General features: G+C 42.2%; 1 protein-coding gene across 1 annotated transcript in view; it reads left to right on the top strand.

Moving 5' to 3' along the window:
- Window positions 1-22,115, top strand: part of DOCK2 (dedicator of cytokinesis 2) — a 519,632-nt gene that overhangs the window by 29,416 nt on the left and 468,101 nt on the right. The window contains exons 6-10 of the mRNA XM_019534715.1: window positions 2,646-2,794; window positions 4,681-4,816; window positions 6,624-6,778; window positions 12,939-13,020; window positions 16,603-16,735. Coding sequence (XP_019390260.1) covers window positions 2,646-2,794; window positions 4,681-4,816; window positions 6,624-6,778; window positions 12,939-13,020; window positions 16,603-16,735 — 655 coding nt within the window. The remainder of the gene's footprint in view (window positions 1-2,645; window positions 2,795-4,680; window positions 4,817-6,623; window positions 6,779-12,938; window positions 13,021-16,602; window positions 16,736-22,115) is intronic.

Here is a 22,115-nt window from a genome sequence, read left to right as displayed (position 1 = left end):
TTCCCAATCACTATCTTTTGGTTTGCTTCTTTCTGCTAGGTTAAAGAACTGTTGATTACTCTCTGGGTATGTACAGGTGTTACTTTTCTCTTTCTGGAGAAGTACAGATTTCCCCAAACAAAAAATGGCAACTCCAGGAGAAAAATAACCCATCTCCGACCTGGTATAGATTGCCCCCAGAGTTTTTCCTGGGCAAATGAACACCTGTACACTTTCCTACCACTTGACTCCTCCTGGGGACCAGGAAAGAGAAATTTCCACCAGTAGAAATGAGTGCCTGTTTGCAGCCTCTGTTTTTCCCCTCATCAAAGTATTTGTCGTTGATAATCAAGTCACAGTTCAGACTTTGGATGCAGAACGAATACTCTAAAATTCACTGAAAGACCCTTGAATTGTTTCCATACCGTTTTTGGTACCTCCTTCTATTTTTCAATAATTTCTGTAAAATGCGGGTGCCAGTATTTATATGCAATATTTTAATATTAGCATCAACTTTTCCACATGAAGGGTAAAATCATTGCCAGAATTTCTCATGCTGGGAATTTTTTTTGCAAAATTAACTCCTTAAAAACCCCCCATAATGTTTAGGAAAGAAAAACTTTCTACCACAACCACACCAATGCTATTAATATTTGCTTTCTTCCTGCAGAACGAAGGGGGATTTTTTCTGAGACTTATTTTCAGGGGGAGTAGGCAAGTCTACTTTTTACATCTTCTGGGAAGACTTCAAGATAGGGAGAAAGACAAGACTGGTGCTGGAAGTGGTTGCCTACTTGGCTTCCAAGTGTGGCTTGAGTACTTAGGAATTCAAAGGCTAAACAGTAAAAAGGCCAGTATACAGGGGAGTTTGAGTAGGACCCCTGTTTGGGAGAGGAACGTGAAGCCATGATTGCCTGGGAAATTGATTTATGAGCGCTGGTTAGTAGGAAGGCCTGTCTGGCTTGAGCTTGGTAGTATAGCTTCAATTTGAGAGTCATTTCGCAGGGTTGTTTTGAGAAGTAAGCAGAGGAGCTCTTAGCTGACTGCAATGTGAACAAGGAGGTATGCCTTGCCTAAGTAGAAATCCTAGATGAGCCTAAAGTCAGCAAGAAAAGAGTGAGTGATACAAGACCAGCTAACAGGCCAGCAAATGGGGGAGTCTGAGTGGCCGTTTAAGTGGGGACTTAGAGTCCACCTAGAAAAGTTATGCAATCTTTATGCTTGGAAATTTTCAAGAGCAGGTTGGACAGACCCTTAGCTGGGATGGTTTAGTCAGGATGATCTTCCCTTGAGCAGGAGGCTGTACTCGACATTATGACCTTCCAGCTCAATTTTTCTATGATCTTAAATTACTGAACATCTAATATGTGCAGCTGTAGCAGAGATCCTGGGGCTCTCTGTTCCTTTGTGAAAGTTGCCATCCAGAGAGGGAGCACTGCAGGGCAGGCAGGGTGCAGCAGCTGCAGGGCACAGCATAGCAACTAGGCAATGAAGTCAATTAGCAGGTGCCTACAGGCAGCCCAGGGTACTTTCCTGACTGGAAGGGCCTGGGCTCTGGGAGGCCCAGAGCTTGATCTAGCAAGTTAGTCTAGCCCTGCAAGGGGTAGGAGCTCCTGGCCAGAGAAGAGACTGCTGTGCCACCTATGGGTCCCCAGTGCTGCTTGAGGATCCATAGGTGGCACAGCAGTTGGGGTTGGGAGGTTATCCAGGCAAGAGGTGAGGGGAAGTTTTACATTTAAAGGTACAGAGGGCTGCTCCCCCTTTGTGTTGATGTTCATGGGCTCGGAGGAGACTCTTTGTGTTGTAGCCTGGGGGCATATGGTTTGAGTTGCGGTTTAGCACCAGTGGCTTGGGTTGAGAGTGTAAGGGGTGGTATACAAAGGTCCCATTAGTGCCTAAGGGGTCTGAGGCAGGCTGAAGGCCCAAACAAGTGTTGAGCCCAAAGCAGGGCAGAGCATGAGGCCACGGAGCTGATCAGAAACCAGGGGCCCAGCACTTAAGAGGGGCACAACCTGATGGGCAAGAGGCCCAGCACCTAAAAGAGGTGCAGTCAGACAGGGGCCAAGGGCTTGGCAGGCAGGAGCCAGGGGCCTGGTGTCCAAGAAGGCTCGACCAGAGCTGGTGCCTCAAAGCCATGTCCAATACAGTGGGCCTGGGCTAGAAGGCCTAACTAAAAGAAAATGGGTGGTAGCCAAGGAGGCTGAAGCCCCAACAGGAGAGTAACAATACAGCAAGATCTGTGAGGCTTCATGGTGTAGGAGAGGAATAGAGCCACATAATTGGCCCTTAAGGAAATAGGTGCCCTGCAGTGGCATAGCCAGAAAGATCTAGTGAGGGGCCTGAGAAGAGTGAGGCCCAGCAAGAGGCCTGAGTGTAGCATAGTTAAGACCAGTAGGGTACTGGGGAACCCCAGTTGGGATTTAGCTGGACTGGGGCCCATGCTAAGGCCTGGGGGGAGCCTCCCTCTTCATCCTACAATTACATTAAGGCATGGTGGGTGAGACAGAAGGGAAGGCACCCTATAGGCAAAGTGGGGCACAATTGTGGACACACCAGGGTGTGTCATGGCTGCCCCTGTGACCCCAGTGCGCTACAGCAACAAAGAGAAATGTAGGATCATGAAGTGAAACAAAGCTTGAAACCTATGCTAATGTTTTGTGTTTTAGGCAAACAAAAAAGAGCAGTTCCAGCAGGTGCAATCTATGATGTACGACTTAATGGAGTGGAGATCACAGCTTCTCTCAGGGACACTGCCTAAAGACGAGCTCAAAGAGCTCAAACAAAAAGTCACTTCCAAAATTGACTATGGCAATAGGTAAGCTTTATTTGGGCTACAGTAGTACTGAGAAACATTTCTCTATTTCCAGACTTCTCATTTTTACAGTTGGAAATATTCTTTCTCTATACTTGTCCCTAGATCAGTGGTTCTTGACCTTTTCAGAGTAATGGCATGCTACTGCCACGTTTTTTAACCGTGAAGTAGCACCTCCTGATATCTAACCTAAACCTACCCTCTGCCAGCTTGTGACCGTTATTCCTGGTCACTCCTGGCGGTGCTCAGGGGAACAGTGACTCCCCCAATGCCTGCTGATCCCCCCTGACTAGTTTATAACAGGCCACAAGATCCCCCCTCAGCCTTCTCTTTTGGAGGCTGAACAGGTTCAGGCCCATAGCCTCTCCTCATAGGGCCTGCCCTGCTGTCCCCCGATCATGCAAGTGGCCCTCCTCTGGTCCATGCTGTCGACATCCCTCTTGAAGTGTGGTGCCTAGAACTGGACGCAGTACTCCAGCTGCGGCCTGACCAGTGCCGCATAGAGGGGGAGGATCACCTCTTTGGACCTGCTCGAGATGCATCTGTGGATGCATGACAAGGTGCGGTTGGCCTTCCTAACTGCCTCCCCACACTGCTGGCCCATGTTCATCTTGGAGTCACTGATGACCCCCAGATCCTTTTCTGCCTCCATGCTGACAAGAGGGGAGTTCCCTAACCTGTAGGTATGGTGCCGGTTGTTCCTCCTGAGGTGCATCACCTTGCACTTGTCTGTGCACACCATTTCTAACACACACACACACTATAAGCCAGTTCCCCAAAAAACAAACTTTAAATACTATTTCTAAGCCAACATCCCCCACCCAAGGGTGAATGTGTGTTCTGTTCATTACTGATCTAAACTATACCGCTTATGGAAAACTATGTATTTTAGATGGATTCTGCCTTGGATTTTTTAAATACCTGTACCTAGTCTTAGCTTGCTGGTTACAGTCTCTCTGTCACTCTCCAGGAAAAGTGAGGATTCTTGAGTCCTGTGGTCCACAGTCCTGTGAAAGAAGCAGGGGGAGTAAGTGAAGGGTTCCTGGAGGGTTGTGGTACTAGTGCTTTCAGGGAGTTGAGGTGTGAGGTACAGGGTGACTGTCTGAGATCAAGAGTTGCTGTGTGTGCAAGTTGGAGTAGGAGATGGTGGTGAAGGCAGAGTGGGGACCTGAGAGGAACAGGGTTGGATGCAAGTGACAAGTGGTGCATTGTGACAGGGAAGTGGATGAGTGGGGTCAGGTGGTAGAGATGGAGGCTCCTTAGCCATGTGGAACAGGGCACAAAGGGCAAAGTTGGTTAGAAAGTAGCAAAGAATAATTCCTGCCTTGGGAGGAAAGACCCTTCTGTGGAAAGGGTGAGTAAAGAGGAATCTTCATGGAGGAACCAGGCACCAAGAGACCTAGCAGAAAGGATGAAGCCCAAGGAAGTAGTGCAAAGGCAATAGTAAAAGGAAAGAGCAGGTGAGGATGGAAAGGATGGTAGGTATGTGGGAAGGGAAGAGATCTGAGCAGAAGGTTCAGAGCTAGTGTGGAAGAGTAATTTGAAATCCAAGGAGATGCAGAAGTTAATAACCTAAAGAGGGAGGAGAGCCAGAGGTCCTGTGAAATCCATTAGTGAATTGGTTATAGCAGCATGCTAATTTGTACAGAACCTTAAAATGATTAAGAGGAAGTAAATACTGACAAACCATGAGGAGAAAGATGTTTTTGTTTTGAGGTTGTTTGGCCAAATAAATACTACTTGCCCACATACTCTTGTTTCATATATAGTCAGATTTTTAAATCAACTGAACCAGGTGCTGAACACTTTTTGTGAAGACAGTTCATGAAACTTAACTTGTTTTTCCAGACTAAAATAATTTTGTCATATGCTGCTTTTTATCTCTACAGGATACTTGAGCTAGATTTAATAGTTAGAGATGAAGATGGAAATATCTTGGATCCAGATAAAACTAATGTCATTAGTCTATTTCATGCACATGAAGAAGCAACTAACAAAATTACAGAGCGCATTAAAGAAGAAATGGTATGAACAATTGGCCAAACTGGCACTTCCTGTCATAAAGAGTTTTACCATTTTCTGTTGTTTATTTAAATGTAAGAAAGTTTTCCTTTGTCAATTTATAAATGCAGAGATGTTTTTTATTTTAGCTGTAAATTTTTACCTTGATTTACCAAACTTCCTGGTAAATTCTTTTTTAATAACTCTTTTTCAACAAGTTGTATGATGTTTTTAATTAGGTGTAAAATACAAATGCTGGTATAATATAAGAATCAGGTAGTGACAGTGCTGACAATTGGCAGTGAATTTAATATCCGTGTGAAGATTTCAAACCTGTGCACTTAAAATAAGCCTTTTTAGGCAGCTGAAGAGTCTTTGTCACTGCTGGCTACATACAACTGCTCCTGTGGAATTCAGGTCACTCAGCTAGGATTTAGAAGCTTTGACTAAGTACAGTGTTTTGACAATACTGATGAATGGGGCATGAGCTGTTGCCTGTCTGAGACATTCACTTTTGATTCTGCAAATGTAGCCACATGTCTGCAATGGCTCAGGCCAGAAGCTGGGGTGCACTACAGCATGCCTTCCTGCTCAGTTGGAGTGTTGTATTTTACACCTAATTAAAAACAAAGCTAGCCTGCCCACCCTGTGAGGGGGCATTTGCAGGGAAGTATAAAGCATCCTGGGATGCTGGGGGAATGTGAGTTAAGTTGATTCTGGAGGGGATCTGGGAAGGAAGTTCAGTAAACCAATTTAACCTAAATCCATGAAGTCTGATACTGTGTCCATCCAGGCTTATCTTACACCAGTTTCATTTGAAAGCTGTTTATGTGCACTGAACTTCTGTTGTGTTACAGATTTGAACCATTTCCAATCACGTACCAGTTTGTGTAATGTCTGTCCCTAGCCTACTAGATCAAAATTCTGCTGAAGTTTTGTTTCATTTCTCTTTTTAAAAAGAGTTGGAATGGTGAAAAGGGAAAGAGGTGGCTAAAGTGGGACTGTGATGAAGTGCAGGTATACATACAAAATGCAATCTGGAAAACTTTTGCTTAGCTGATACATAACCCTGGAGGCCCCTACTTTTTTTTAGGCATCTCAGGTTTTGACATAAGTTTTGTTACACTGAATTCTGCAGATGCCCTGAAGTGCCTCTTATTTTGATGGGACTGAGGAGTTAAGTACCTTGTTCATATACAAGCCCACTTACAATTCCAAAATTGTCCTTGTCTACCTATTTTCCTCAAGAAGCTAGATTTGGCAGGTGTGCTATAAAAACATCTATAGCAGGTCTGCTGGACTGAGCTTTGCAGAACTGTAAGGGCAGTCAGTGTTTTCTTTTCAGAAACAGCCAGGAGAGGAGGTGACAGAGATTTTCCCCCTTTTTATTCTATAGCTCAGTGGTTGAAGCTTTCAAGATGTTGAGTGGAAAAACTAAGTTAAAATCCCTTCTCTGAATGAGTCTTTAAATCCTTGTCTTCCATCTCCCATGAGAGTGCTTTATCCAATTACATGCAGATTCAAACTTCTGAGGGTTTCAAGCTTCTTTTAAGACTGGGTTTCATATAATCTATGTGTATGTATATGTCTCAATCAGACACTTTTATCAAGAAGCATATGGGACAATTATCACCAGCTTGAGGAGACTATAAAGTATCAGTAAACATTTCGGATGCAAGTCCTTCATTGCACTAGTGTTTTAAGTGAGAACAGAATTTATCTTTTTGGAAGCTAACTTTATATATAGCAGATCAGTGGAAGCCTACTTGCAAGTCTTGCTAGCATTCTAGTTAGTTTGGTCTAGCTAATAATTTCCTCTTCCTGTGTGTAGTCGAAGGATCAATCAGACTACGGAGCATACTCTCGAAGGTCCTCATCCCCTACCCACAGCCTGTATGTTTTTGTAAGAAACTTTGTATGCCGCATAGGAGAGGATGCAGAACTCTTCATGTCACTATATGATCCACAGAAGCAAACCATTATAAGGTAAGCTGATTGTTACTGGAAAAATAATGTTAAAGTTGAGTTGGATAAATGAGGTAAGGAGAGTAATGACTCAAAATACAAAAATGCATGTATAGAAGAAAATTATTGAGGAAAGAAGAGAAAATAGTTAAAGGCAAAAGCACATGTTCAGCAGAATTTTATTTTCTGTATTATTAAAGAATTCCTGCCCAGTTCATCTATTGAGGAAAAAAAGACTGTAGAACCTTCTGAAAACTTAAGAAAAATATTGGTACGCCATTAAAGCCAAGTGATGACCTCAACATTTAGATTTACTTGCACAAAGGTGAATAATGTCACATCATCAGTTGGTTTTGATTGTTTCCCTCCAAAGTCTGAAGAAAATCATTTATAGTAGATGTAGTAGCTATGACTTGAGATTTTAGTCAGTTCTCTGACTAGTCTGTGTTCAGTCTGACCCACTCGATCACAATAGCAATGTGCTGGGACAGAAGTTTAGCCACTTGTTAGAACACTTAGAAAAAATAATTGTGACATTTGTTTTTATCACTGATACGCATACAATCTAAGGGCATTTAGTTTTCATAAATACAGAACTTTGTTATGGAAAATGATGATCCTTTGTCTCACTGTCAAAGAGGGGGCTTTTTACAACAGGCACTGGGCAATACAGGCATCTGATTGTCAATGGCTTAAAGGTCATTTAATTGTGATCGTTTCCCTGGCTTTCTGTGCATATTGTGTGATGGATTTTGAAGAACTTAAATTGTCATAGAAAAAAGCAGATGGGTGAATTCAAGGTATGTTTAGAGTAAGACTACAACTTATCTGTCTGTCTCGGTCTTCTTCCTGCCTCCTTCCCTTCTCATTTTATATATTAGTTTATAATGCGGTTGGACAGTATGTTCTTAGAAAGGAGTCTGCTGCATTGGATTCAATGTTATTTAGAAAGGAAATTGTTCTTTGACCAATTGTGTGTTTTGGGAAGTTTCATGAAACTAATAAAACTTGCTCTAATCTGTTAATTGTTGCTATTTCATGAAACCTCCTTTAGAATGGGAAGATAATAAACATGTAGCTTAAAAGAGGGGAAAATCCCTCAAGGCTGAAGATTGGTGTAGGGAAATTGAAGCATGCCTTGTTGTGGTGTCCCTGTCTTTTTCCTCCACTACCACCAAATGCTCCAATTGCTTTTAGCAGGACCCTCTCCAGTTTTTCAGAAGTTAGCCTCACAGGGATGAGGTAGCACTTCCAGGCCAGAATTTGGGATTGGTTGCCATTGTGTTAGGTAGTCTATTTGCAGGCAACAAAAGAACAGTCTTTGTCAGTAAGAGTTTGAGCCCGGCACTTCAAACCACAGGAAGTAGAAACACAAGAGGAAGCAGATGACCAGAATACCAAGAACCATTTAATATTATAAAAGCCTTGGTTTCCATCCATAATGCTTTATTCACACTCTGACTGGATTATGGAAACAACAAATCAGAGTGCGAATACAGCATTCGGACAGGAAGTGGCGTCGCAGTGGAATGTTGCCATGATATTGGGGACACAGCGGCAATGGAGAGGACAGAATGGGGGGCACGAGGCCTGTGAGGCTCCCCCTTTCTTCTTGGGAGTGGCAGTGGCACGGGGGGGGAGTGGGGTTGGAACACCACGGGGTGGGGGGTGAGGCCAGCAGTGCCTGTGTTATGTGCTTGCTCCCTCCCAATTCAGGGAGAAGGAAGGAGCAGGCCTGATGTGGGGGTGGGGGGGAGAAGTCAGCCTGCCATGGCAGTATGGGGTGGGAAGCAGCAGACCCGGGGCAATGCTGGTGGGGTGGGGGCATGGGAGCAGTGGGCCCAGCCCCAAATGGTGGCAGAGAGTGTGGGAGACTCTACGCCTGGCCTGGCCCTGAAGCAGCAGTGGGGAAGGTAGGGGGGCAGGCCCAGTGCTGGCTCAGCAATGGTGTGGGGGCACGCTGGGTCCAGCCTGGCCCCAAAACAGAGGGTATGGGGTGGGGCACACTGGGCCCAACCTGGCCTTGAAATGACAAGGGGGAAGTGGGGGAGGGGCAGGCCCAGCCCCACAACAATGGCGGGAAGGGTGGAGAGGCCAGGTCTGGCCCCAGGGTAGAGTGGAAGAAAGGGGAAATGGACCTGGCCCTGAAGGTGGGTGGGGGTAGCCAGATGCAGGCCTCTGTCCCTGCCCGTACCACCCACCCATCATTCTCGACAGGCAATTAGCTAGTTGCAACTATATAAGTACAATGATTTGCAGTTTTTGTTCCAAACTGGTTCAGGTATTAGTGGGTACTATGTCCCAGGAAAATTCAAGGTTTGAACCAACTTGGACACTTGTAAGAGGCAAGGATTTCTGTGGGCGATTGGCCCAGTTTCATGGTTGAGATAGACTTAGACAAGCTTTCAAATGCTATACATTCTCCTTGTACACGTGTAGCTTTTTACAAGGCATGGGGAGCTGCTGCATAGGGCTGTAGGGTAGCTCTTGTACTCTAACTATTACTGTGTATGAGACTGTAGTGATTCAACTTTAACATGAACCTTACTTCATCTAGGGTCCAGTTTGGGGCAGTTTAGTTCACTTCCATTGCTGCAGGATTATGTGCACAAGGTGAGGCCCACAGGTTGCACTGAGCCCACAGAGCCACATCATTCAGTCTCTGGTGCTGCCCCTGGGTCCCAAGTGGACCTATGTGTTGGCACTGGATTAAGGACCCAGACCTTATACCTTTGTTCTTGGTGAGCACAACCCTCAGACCGATCACAACCTTTCCATAATAGGCACTTTTATTGATACACAATGATAACCCCCTTCCCCCCTCCCAAAAAAAAACCAAAACAAACCCAACCAAAACAATACAAACAAATAATTCTATATCTACAAATCCTAGAGGTGTCATCAGAGTCAAAGTACATCTGGTCAGGATGCAGGCTTCACTATGAGGCTTTTTCTCTTAGGTGTCAGTAGGCTGGAGGTGGGATACTGAGGCCCACAGTCCCCCTCTAGTGGGGTGTATGAGAGGCTATTGGTATGCCTGCAGTCCATGGTGGCCTTGGGGACCCTTTCCATGGGATGGGGATGGGACCCCTCTCAGGGAGGAGAAGGAGGAGGAATGCAGGTGGGACAGAAAGGACAGACAGGGAGGGGCCCTTTTGTTACTCTGAAGTCTCTGCCTTTGTATTCTCCTTCCCTTCTGACTCCTGATGACTCTTCATCTGTGGCTATCTCTGGTTGGTTGTCTCTGTGGTCACACATCCATATAGCTTTCTGGGCCTTCTCCTAAATTTTGTCTGTTCCCCCAAACTGGGACCCATCCCCTCTGTTCTGAGGCCTTGTAGCTGGTGCCACATATCTCATGTTATGGGCAGTATTGTACATACTCCCTTGGTTCCCAGACTTTGTGTCCTTGTTGACCTTGTTGTGTTAGACAGTATAGTATATGCCTCTTCAATCCTTAGGCCGTGTCCATCCATTGGCCTTGTTGTGTTAGACAGCCTGTTTGCCTCCAGGGCTATATGAAACTGTATGTGTGAAACCCAGACACTTAAAAATCAATTATTCCCTGCTGCTCACCTTGAACCCTTATAATATATATATCTGTACCTGTAAGCCAATTCCCCAAAAAACAGACCTTTAAATGTCATTTCAAAGCCAACACCATGCACCATACAGTGTACGATGGAGCACCTAACATAAGGTCTCAGGGAGGTTAAGAGGAGGTTAGGTTGAGTTAAAAATGTCTACCTGATCAAAAGTAAGTTGGAATGGGGAGGTGCAGGAGACTGAGGGGCAAGCAGGTTCAAAGGGGGTCAGGCAGGGTCCGTGGGGGGGGATCAGGGAATTAAGGGGGAAAGCAGGGTCTGTGAGGGGGTTGAGGGGCAGATGGGGTCCACAGGAGGACTGGGGTTTCTGGGAGGCTTTAACAGGATTGGGGGAGCTTGCAGGGTCTGAGGGGGAGCTTGGGGGGATAGGGGACTCTTTCCCTACTCCTCAGTACCAGGGGCTATTTTTAGCCCCAACACCCAGATGAACAGTCCCCCACTCCCGGTGAACCAACTTCCCTTGATTCCCACCTGCCTCTCCCCCTACCCCAACTCATACAGCTCCCGGAACTGGCAAATGCTAGTAAAATTGGTGCTGGAAACAGCATGTGGGATGCAAGGGGAGGAGGGGTTTGCCAGATGGGAGGGCCAGGGGGCTGGTGTTTGGGGGGTTGTTCATTAGGGAGAGGGGCAAGGGGGTTAAAAATAGCCCAGTGTCAGGGAGAGAATAGGAAGAACACAGCTCTGGGGTTGGGGTCAGCAGTGGGCTTTTTTTTTTCTAGCCTTGGGGCTCTACTGGGAACTGTAGAGAAGTTTGGGACAGTTAGATCAGTCTAAAAGTGGCCTAACCAATCTAAGTTGATTGATATCTCAGAGGTAGGGTTAACTTAGATCAGGTCATCCTTTTTTAGACCCATCTAACTGTCCTGAACTTCTATACAGTTTGCATTTAGATCAACCTAATTAGTATACGGTCCACACCTGGGTGAACTAAGTTGGATTGGATGGCCATTGTTAATGGGATCTAACCTCCCTCTAAACTCTCCAAATGTCTCTATGCAGCTGCAGGGCCACAGAACCTGCTATACACATGGAACCTGTGCCACCTGCTCTCATCAGTCCAGGATGTGAACTGCATGTGGTACCTGATCCAGGACAGGTGCTGCATTCCTAAATTGGCCAGACCAGGTGCTGGATTTGGTTGTATGTGAGGGGCTTGGCACCAATAAGAAGCTTCTTGCATGGAATCTGCTTCAGGATCCAAGCTGCCTTGGATCCTGATGTATACGTAACAGCTGCTATGCACTCCCTAGCAGTGGAAGCAGCTCCCCCTCACCTTAAAAACAATGCATTCATTTTGTCATTTTTGTACAAGAAGCTGTTTGCATATGTGCAGAAGTAGTGTCAGGGGAAAGCAAAATGATACTTGACTAAAAATTTTAGTAGTGGGTAGAACAGATGGGCATCTCTTGACAGTTTTCTCTTTTAAGTGCTTTTCTTATTGGTAAAATGTTTTCAGCTGCAGCACTGATTTAAACTCAGATCTTAGAAGAGAAGGAATTGTTGACTATGTCAAATGAAGTGAAAATGTTTTATTTCTGTAAGTTCACTTCTTTATAGAGATGACATAAGAATTTACTTTAAGTGATTTTGTTGTTCGAGTGCTAGTCAATTTACAATAAAAATCTTCAGATAATGATTTTCGTACTTAACAAGAATGAATGGCTTAAAATTAAAAGGAAGAAAATTAAAAGGAGAAATAAAATAATTTTTGTTTTAACAGTAATGGTGATTAATTATTGGACAAAGTGGGAAATGTTAGATAGTCTTTTTATGTCTTCAAGTCAAGACTTGATAACTCTGCAAAGATAGGAAGCCTGCCCCCTCCCCCCACCGCCCATGCCTTCTCTCTCATGACTGCTGTTTGGGCCAGAAGGGGAAATTAGACCAATCACTCAGATTTCCTATGTATCGTATGCCATTACGTTTCACATCAGTAACTTTATGCTAAGCCAATAACTTGTTTTGAATAAAGCATATCTTCCTGAAAAGCATTCAGTCTTTATTTGTAAAATGCAAGGGATTGAGAAACCACTACTTTACTAGTTATTAATTAACAATTCAAACAAGGTATATATTAACAATAATTGTAAGGAAAATTAACTTCACAAAAGCAAAACTTTGTTTGTTTTTATTTTCTTATGCCAGCCTGAGTTTATGCTGGTGAAGGAATTGGATTAGATTTTTTTCCTTATCATACATTACTTGAGCAGTAAGAAATGCTTGGTTCTTTTGGTTCATGTACAGTAGCCAGGCACTGACAGTCTTTTCCACAGTTTTTAAAATTAATGTATTTCAAATATGAGGATGGGGGAAGAGAGAGAGAAAATGTATTGTTAAAAAGAAGCAATGGAAGTGTTTTCCTTTTGGTTTGCTCTTTTAAAATCATTTTGGTGTCCTGCTTTTGGATACAAACAACACAGTGTTTTCTTTAGATTATCCTAACAGGAGGGAAATACCAGTACTTTTGGTGCTGTTCAGTATTCATCCTCTGTTTGTTATGGTACTTCTTGACATATGTTTGAAAATTTTTTTTAAATGACTTGAACAGAAATATAATTTCTTTCCTTAAACAGCGAAAACTACCTAGTAAGATGGGGAAGTAAAGGTTTTCCGAAGGAAATTGATATGCTTAACAACCTGAAAGTGGTGTTCACTGTAAGTATACTTTTCCCATAGCTTAATGTATCTGTTTTACTTGAAAATAATGGTTTTTGTGCTTGCAGTCATTATCAGTACTTTTACAAAGTAAAGTCTAAGTAAATAAATTCCAGAGAAGAGCACGTGCAAAAATCTGTTTGGTCCAGAATCACTTCCTATTAGGTTGTTTGATTAACCTGTCTTATTTTTAAATGATTTTTTCCTTTAGGTCTAATTCATGTAATATTTTCTGTTTCATAATATTTTCTTATATTTTAAAAGCAATAACTTTGAGATGGGGCAGAATGGGGAGAGAGGAAGTGTATGTGTGTGCTCTGATTAGACTAGGGAAAGACTATATAAATGCCATAGGACAGACAGTAATGACTTAAATTAAATTGTTACTGGGATTTAATAATATACCTGCTTTCTGTTTCTCATAATGTTTGGTAGAAGTTAATGATTTGTTCTGATACTGAAGCTAATTATAAAATCCAATAGCACATCATTAATTAAACCTGAAGACAGATGTTGTATAACAAGTAGGAGAATGTATGACATCCATCAGACATTCTTGTTGTAGAGAATTAACAAATGCTTCGTGTCCTAAATAAATAAATAGAAGATGGCGTTGATAAGTTAGAATTGTGTATATTTAGTAAGAAAACAATATAACCACCAATGGGATAAATAAAGGGAAACTCAGAGGATCCTTCATATTTGGGAACTTTCCTAACAAGTTTAATGTAAGTTTAGCAAAATACTAAAAATAGATACATAAATAAATAAAACACCACTCCCCCCTCCACATGATTATGTATGTAGGCACAATTTATTGTTGGTATCTTGCAAGGATGCTGACTATATAAATAACATTGAGACTCATAAACTGAAATTAGTGGTGGGCAGTTGGGTGCTTGAGGAGAAGGCTGTAACTCAAATCTGTATTTTCAGAATGCCATTATTCTGAGCTCTTAACATTTTGGGATCTTGTTCAATGTATATTTCTAGTTTATCCAGAAAACTGCTACAGAACTTTAACTTGACTTTTAATACAGCTAATTATGAGTCAAAGCTCATCTGAATAAGTGTAACAAAATGATCCACTTTGCCATTCTAGCTGTGTGGTCTCCATCCCCTTTTCATAAACATGCAAAATACTTTCCCCATAACCCTCACTTACTCAGTGATATATTCTATGCCTGAAGCTTTTTGGCAATATGCACAACAGAAAACTTTTCAGCTTTGACAGTGTTAGTAATATTAAATATCATAGATTTCATAGATATTAGGGCTGGTGAACAAATGTTCCCCCAAATCCTGCTGGTCACCCCTGATAAACTTATAGGTGGCCATCAGATCACCCCTGAGCCTGCACTTTTCCAGGCTGAAAAGCCCCATAGCTCTCAGCCTGTTGTCATAAGGTCTGTTTTCCTGACCTCTGATCATGCGCGTGGCTCTCCTCTGGACTCTCTCAAGCTTCTCCACATCCTTTTTGAATTGTGGAGCCCAAAAGTGGACGTAGTACTCCAGCTGCGGCCTCACCAGTATGGGCATTTTTACACATGTAAGTGCCGCAGCGCCAGATGCCTTGGCACTTGAAGAGCTGATTTAGCAGTCATTTAGTGGCAGCCCCGCCTCTCAGCACTGATTGGCAGAGAGGCCCTGGGGGCGGGGAGGAGGGATGAGGGGGTGGGTGGCCAGTACCTTGACTGCTGGGTACCTTTTGTGCAGCATTACCCCTTGACCCTCATTCATGAAAAGGCAGCCTTTCCCTCCTGGGTGAAGTGTGAGGCCAAGCTTCAGCACCAGCAAGAACTGCTGCCTTCCACTGGGGAGACCACATGTTATTTTTATTAAATTTTTTTGGGGGAGGGGTGATTTCCTGGGAAATTGTGGTCAATGCCTTTTTTCACGGCGATCATGGAGTTCCCTGTTCATAAGATCTGGGGATATTTCCTTATTTTGCCCTTAGACTGTTGCCCTATTCAGCATTTTGCCTGCATTATATCGTGAGATCTTCCTAGCAACAATGGGTTTTTTTTTTGGTTTTTTTTTTTGTCACGCAGTGACAAGGTTCTATGTTAAAGTTTAAAATGGGTACCTTTGTAAGTACATAGTATCAAATATAGGTGGCCTGATATTACTATAGGTTACTTAATATCAGTATTTCCTCAATTTTCTTTTTTATGGAGAAGGCATAACATTACATTGCATTCCCATAAGCAATTAATTTAAAGAAAGAGGAAAAAGGAATATACAGTGTTTGCCCCAATAATTATATTTAAATATTCCTAATTAGTTGTTTTATCATAGAACTTTATTGAGGGGAAGAGTGGCTTTTCATCTGGGGACTAGGATGCAGGAGTGAGTTCTGACTTGAGCTGGTGCTACTGACTTGAGCTGTAAGTCTAAGCCTGAGGACACCCCTTGTATACTGTTTGGGTTAAAAGGGCAGTAGCACTGCTGTTTACATCATGGCTGATTTATCTTGACAATAGAAAAAGTTGCAGACATAATTTAACTATTTTAATGAATGATTTCAATTTTCTGGATGTAGCAAAAATTTTCTAAAAGTATGGGAGCTTTTTCATCCTTGCGTTCTTCTCTTGTTACTGATGGTAACTCACTGATTTAACTGAATTTAAATTATGCAAAATTTCTCAAACAAAGCCTTTGAGCACTAGAAGCCCAGCCCCACTGAGTTTTTTTGATCCAGAAAGCAAAGATAATTTTACTATAATTTCAAAGGTATCTGGCCTACTTTTACAATACTGAAGAATGCTGCCCATGCTTAATGACCTCCAATAAATATGAATTAATTTCGGCTCCTAACACTGCAGTAGAATAATTTCAAGTATCTTAGTTTTCAGTTTAAGAGATTGTTCTATTCTCCTATTAACCAATCTTTTTGCACAGGCATGTGAAGAGGGATTCAAAGTGGAAATCTTAAGAAAGATGAATGTTAGCTTAAATTTTTTGGTGGCAGGGATGATGAAGTCAGGCATACTAGTTCTGTGGTAGGAGAACTTTCTCTTGATACATGGAGTTGGCTTTCTGTCTCTATCTTTCCTTATATTTTTTCTCCCTTAAAATGTCAGCTGTCTAATCTTATCTATATCTATTTTTAAAAAAAACACATCTAAGTCAATTCAGGGCTGTCCAAATTTTTAGTGGCTGAGAACTACACAGGGGTCCCTCAGGGCAAACCAACCCCACCTTTAGCTCCATAGGTGCGGGCTGCTTTGTTGCACGGTGCTGACACCAGCACCCTGTGCCATGAACTTTCCCAGCATCATGGGCTGTATCACATTGCTTTGCCCCACCCCCTGGGGCCAGGCAGGAGGCAAAAGCCAGAGAGTAGGGACCCAGAGCCTGTGGCTGCTGCAGCTACCGCAATAGAGGGTGGGAGGAGAGTAAAATAGGGAGCGTTTGAGTAAGATCGTAGGGGCTGCAAACTAACCCCTTGCAAACCACATGACTTACAGGCCTCCAGTTGGACAGCCCTGTTCTAATTAATTGAAGGTTTTGTTATAATTTAACTTCTAAAAAATGTTTGCACTAAATCAAATTTACAAATTGCTTTTTTATGTAATTCAGGATCTTGGAAACAAAGATCTTAGAGACAAAGTGTATTTGGTTTGTCAAATAGTTCGGGTTGGAAGAATGGAACTTAGAGATACAAATATTAAGAAATGTACTCAAGGATTGCGGAGGCCATTTGGAGTGGCAGGTAACTAATGTTTCCTTCAGTATATATGAATATTTCATATATTTTAACAATTTTTCCTATTTATCCTCTCTTCTTTTCACAGGAAATTTAAAAACCAAAATATTTAATATGATCCTTTAAAATAAATGTTTCAATTACTACTTGCTTTATTCATGTGTTTGATCAAGCGTTCATCATTTTAAGGAAGATGAATAATTACTGATAGAATTAAATGTTTAGGAATCCAAACTGTCAGACACTGACTGCTCTGCAACCTGAACCATCTAAAAATTGGCATGGTCTTGTCCAACACATAATTAATATTTTGGCATACTGTTCAATGCCAGGCATGCCGTGTCCAGTTGTAAATATGTTTAGGCTCCAGAACAAACATGACATGTTAATGGCCATCAGTTTAAATAGGTAGGATTCACAGGGCCTATGAGTATCCCATATATCAAATAGTTAAGTCTGCATCTATGACTCACACCATATATGAATATGTTTTGCACAAGAGACCAATGACTTCTTGAATATCACAGTCCTCAGAGCAGTGCGTGCATCTTATCCCTTTGCTCGCTACTTTTCAAGGACAAAAGGGGCAGGCAGTGTGACAATGAGTATTCCAATTTTTTCTTATAACCTATTAACAGTGAGATGATATGTATGTGTGTGTGTGTGACTTTCTAAGTCTTAGTTCAAGCTAAACGTGTACAAATACTAAAAATATAATAATAAAATAAAAGTTTAAAACTTTTTATGATCTTCTAAATCAACTGCTGCAAACTTTGTTTTTATCTGCCTGGTCTGAACTATATCAATAAGCACCCTGTACAAGGCTCCGTAACTGTTAGACTATAATCCTGGCCAAGTTCTCTCCATTTTTTTAATGGAATAAACCTCCTGAAGGATGGACACAACAGATCTCTCTTTGTTTTGGGAGACTTTGTTTATATTTAGTAAATAAATGTTTTGCTTGTCATTCTTGGAGAGTCTGAAGTCACAAGACAAAAAAGTCTTACAAAAAAGTCCACGTCAATCCTACTGTACTTTTCTTGGTGAACAAATCAGCTTTATCAGTGCCTGCACCTGGAAGACAAATTATACCATAGTCCAGCACAGCAACAAACAAACAAAGAACCTGGCACCAGTATCAGCACTGAATTTGTCCCTGCCTGAGAGCAAGGCTTAGGGAGAAGAAGTAGCCAGCAGACATTCTCTGGCATTGTCCCCAGCTCCAGTGATGCATCCTTTGGTTTTGATTCTACCACAGGGAGTGAACACAGAAAAGAACTAAGACCACTGTTGTTGCTGAGATGCTTACTAGGGCTGTGCGAAATTTCAACAGGTGTTTCGTTTCAAAGCTGTTTTGATGCGTTTCGAGCTTGAAACAGCTAAATCAAAATGAAATGAAAGGCTTCAAAACAGCTTTGAAATGAAACAAAGGCACTAAAAACATTTCAAAACTCTTGAAATGTTTTGAGTTTTGAAGCCAGGCTTGTTTGTAGCTAAACAGAAACTAAGGAGAGGGAGGGGGAACAGTGGGGATGGACTGCCCTTATATTGACATCTAGCTCCCAGTTCAGTTCCCCAGCTTTTTGATTACTTCCTCCAGCTCTCTGATCATTCCCCCAGCTCTTCCCAGGGGGCACAGGCCCCTGATCTGTGTGGGGTTTCATCAGGTTGCTGCTGCAGGATGGGTCTGGCTGACAGGTGGAGCTGCCTCAGTTCCAGGATGGTGAGTGGCACCCTGGTAAACCACTCTGAACCTGTGTGATGGTGTAGCTGCTGCGCAGGGGCTAGGCAGGGGGTGGTGATCCCCACTGGCCCATGCGGTACAAGGGGGCTCTGCCATGAACTCCCAGAGGCCCCAGTCACCATTGCCACGTCTGGTGAGTGTGGGGCTTTTTAAAGTTCCGCACTCACTGGCTGTGGAGCATGCAAATGACAGCATGCTGCCTCTGCCAGCTGGGGCCAGAACCAGCACCCGAATCTGCATGGCTTAGCCCATGCCAAGCGCTAGGAAGAACCCAGTGCTGGCAGCAGCAGCATATTGTCATCCCAGATGCAGATGCAGGGGTCCATGCCCCCCAGGAGGGCAGCGGGGCTTTGCCAGACTCCTCCCGGGGAGAGCAGGCCCCCAGATCTGTATTCAGGATGACAGCATGCTGCCAGCAGGTGATACTGGTTTTGCTTTGAACAGTTTGAGGTGCAGTTTCAAAAAACCCTCATCACCTATCTTCTCAAAATGTTGTAAGGCTTCATGCCCTCAGAAGGGGCTACCATCCCTGCAATTTTCATCCAAATCAGGCAAGAAATGACAAAGTTGTAGGCATTTCTGTGATTCCCCATTATAACCTATTTGTGAAATGTTGAAATAATGTTGAAACAGTGAATTTGTTCAAGGAAATGGAACAGAACAGTGCTTCAAAACAGTGAAATAAAACTTGTCCCTTTGAAACAGTGAAATGGAAGTTGAAATGAAATGGTGCTGTTTCACAAATAGCAAAAGTATAGGTACTGGTACAGAGACTGCTATCTTCTTTTGTACTAGCACTGGAGGAACTCTACTTTTTTTCTCATCTGATGAGCACACATTTGTCTCAGCTTCTAGTGTAGAATCCTTCCCTCTGAAGTCCCTGCAGATAAAAATACTGGTTTGCATGTGCCAGAAAGAACAGGGTTCACTCATACCATGTACTGATTTGGCCAATACCCAGTGAGTCAGCTGTACTGTTATGGTATGCCACTGTGGCTCAATTCAGGGTAATGAGCCCCCATGTATCAGGCATAGAAAACCCAATCCCTGAGCCACTGAAGAGTTCACAAATCCCATCAATACTCCTGACTAAATGAACTATGAAAGGGTATAGTGAAGAGTCTGTTCCAAGGACAGCACAGCACCAGTAACTCATGTCATTGTCAAAAAAGGATGGGAGCATTTCATCATTTTCAGCTGATCTTGTGGTGTCTTAGACCAATAGCAGGTGTTTGATTGATCCTCCATTCTCTTCCTGATTCGTTTTTTTGTTTCAGAATTGGGGTTAGATATTGTGCCCCAAGCTGTGACCACTGCTCTTAATAGTTTGAAAGTTACTTAATAGATTGAAGTTACTGCTTTTTAGAGGTTCAGAAGGTTCTTGCACAAAGTAAGAAACTTTTCACTAGGAAGACCTACTACTGGAAGTTAATTGAGAAGCCAACAATGTTTGTTTATGTACTGTTCCTAAGATAAAAGGTGTGTGAGGGAACAGATATGACTTAACTTTTAGCATTTACCTTGGAGCAACACCAGCACATCCTGCTCTAGTACGGGTTTACTCAATCACCTCTGATCCCATGAAATGAAAATTACTCAGAGATCTTCCTTTGACTGGTTACCTGATTTTCAGATAGGACCTCAGTGTAATCTGTTGTAAGACTTTGGAACCTCCCTTAGGCAATACTGCCTGAATGTTCAAATACCCTCTGTTTGGTCTTTCTTGTGGCTATTTCTTCAGTGCAGAGAGTCCAGTCTCATGCATATGATGGATGTACTGCAACTACAGTCAGTGGGATCTATACTAACTGCAGTGTGTCAGATTTTTTTTGAAAAAACTATAGTTACTATAGAGCAATCTGATGCTACGGCACTACATTTTGTAACTACTGACTTTATATATAGTTAAAATATTTGTAACCAGATTTTTACTGACTATTAATATTAAAATGAAGAATGAAAAGGGATAGGACCAACCGCTTCATATATTAGGAAACTAACCTGCATTGCTAACTGGGTTAGTTGTAAACAGCTACATCTTCATTCTGTTTCTTAAAGGACAGTTTCTACATAGAAATAGTTGTCTTTAAATTTGAATATTCAGAATTAGCATACTGGATTTAATCAAGGACTACAACCTAAACTCCCATAATTTTTCAGTTTATTTCCTTGAATAATCTACAACATGTAGACTAAGTATCTTTACTAAATTCATACAGAAGCTATCTCAGAGATCAAGCTGTTGTTTTCTAGATGGAATTTAGCTTTGCATTGCAATATTGGCTTAGAAACATGAAATCAAGAGCCCCAAAGATAGTTTTTTTTAAAGATAATGCAGACTATTTCCCTCCATCTTTTCCCAGGCCCCCCATTGTAATTTCTTTCCTTAACAGTTGCCCTAATTATGGACATGCAAAAGTGATGGAATTATGCTACTTGGACATTTTGAAGAATATGTTACTAGTTAATGAAAACAGAAACCTGTTGAATTTGTTTTACCAGGAAGGTGGCACACCCAATCCCCCAGCTCCCTCCCCCCCGCCAGCCATTATTCCTCACATTGCTGGTGGTGTGGCTAGCACAGGTTCCCCCCACACACCCACACCCTGAGGGGTACCAGGGGGCAGGGGCAAGGAGCTGTTTTCTACTTAAATTCTTTACTGGGTCAAGACCAGCCATTGATGTTTACAAATTGGTCCTCATACAAAAAATGTTGAGAATCACTGTATTAGAGCATAAGAGATTCCTATCTTCTAGGCACAGAAGAAAATAGGCAGTATATGTAATATGCAAGGCACTTTGTTCTCTATGCTTATTAAACAATTGCTACAGAGTGAATGTTTCAACTTTGACTTCAAGCATTATGATGTTTCCTTTTGTTGTTCTCGCCATTGAGTATGTTCCTAAAGTAACAGACCTAGAAACCTGCATGTTTACATTGCAGAGGGGGTGTTTCATGCTCATGCACTAAACTTATGGGGCCTGGTCCAGACTATAAAATTTTCCAATATGGCTATATTGGCTAGGGTTGTATAAAAAAATAAAAAAGAAGTCATTCCCCCACAGCTATTTCGGCAATCTAGTGAAAATGACTTTTGTGTGTTTATCTCATGTCATCTGGGAAGGGAGTGCTATTGTGCTAACAAGAAAAAACAAAAATAAGCAAACACGACACCCCTTCCAGAGGATATGCTGTGCTTTTACTAAAGGGTTCTGCCAGTGTAGTTATATTGTTGAGGTGTTGTAGAGTAGAAGAGTTGACACAGTTTTTCCCCTGTCCAGTTGTCAGTAAATGCCATATTTGTGAGAGATTCCCATTAAATAGCTTGCATGCAACACATCAGTGTCTTGAAGAGAACATTTAATTCTAAAATAGAGAACCTCCAACTAGACATAATTCAATTTTGAAGTTAGGATCAATCATATATTGTCTGGAAAATATTTTATGTTGCTAATTATAACTGATTAAATGCTTGCAATGTAAAAACATAATAAGATCTGGGTATGTGAAGACTGAATATATCTTAACATTTTTACCTGTTCACAAGTAAAATTATATATTCATCTTGTAGACTATGTATTAGTAAGAGAATGATAGTTTTCCAGGCCCTGACATATTTTGATGGATTTTTTTTTTTTTTT

The sequence above is a fragment of the Crocodylus porosus genome, unplaced genomic scaffold (genome assembly GCF_001723895.1).
Source record: "Crocodylus porosus isolate Cpor-Errol unplaced genomic scaffold, CroPor_comp1, whole genome shotgun sequence".
Taxonomy (NCBI): Eukaryota; Metazoa; Chordata; order Crocodylia; family Crocodylidae; genus Crocodylus; species Crocodylus porosus.
Note: the sequence above shows the minus strand (reverse complement) of the source record. Positions and strands in the feature narration are given on the sequence as shown.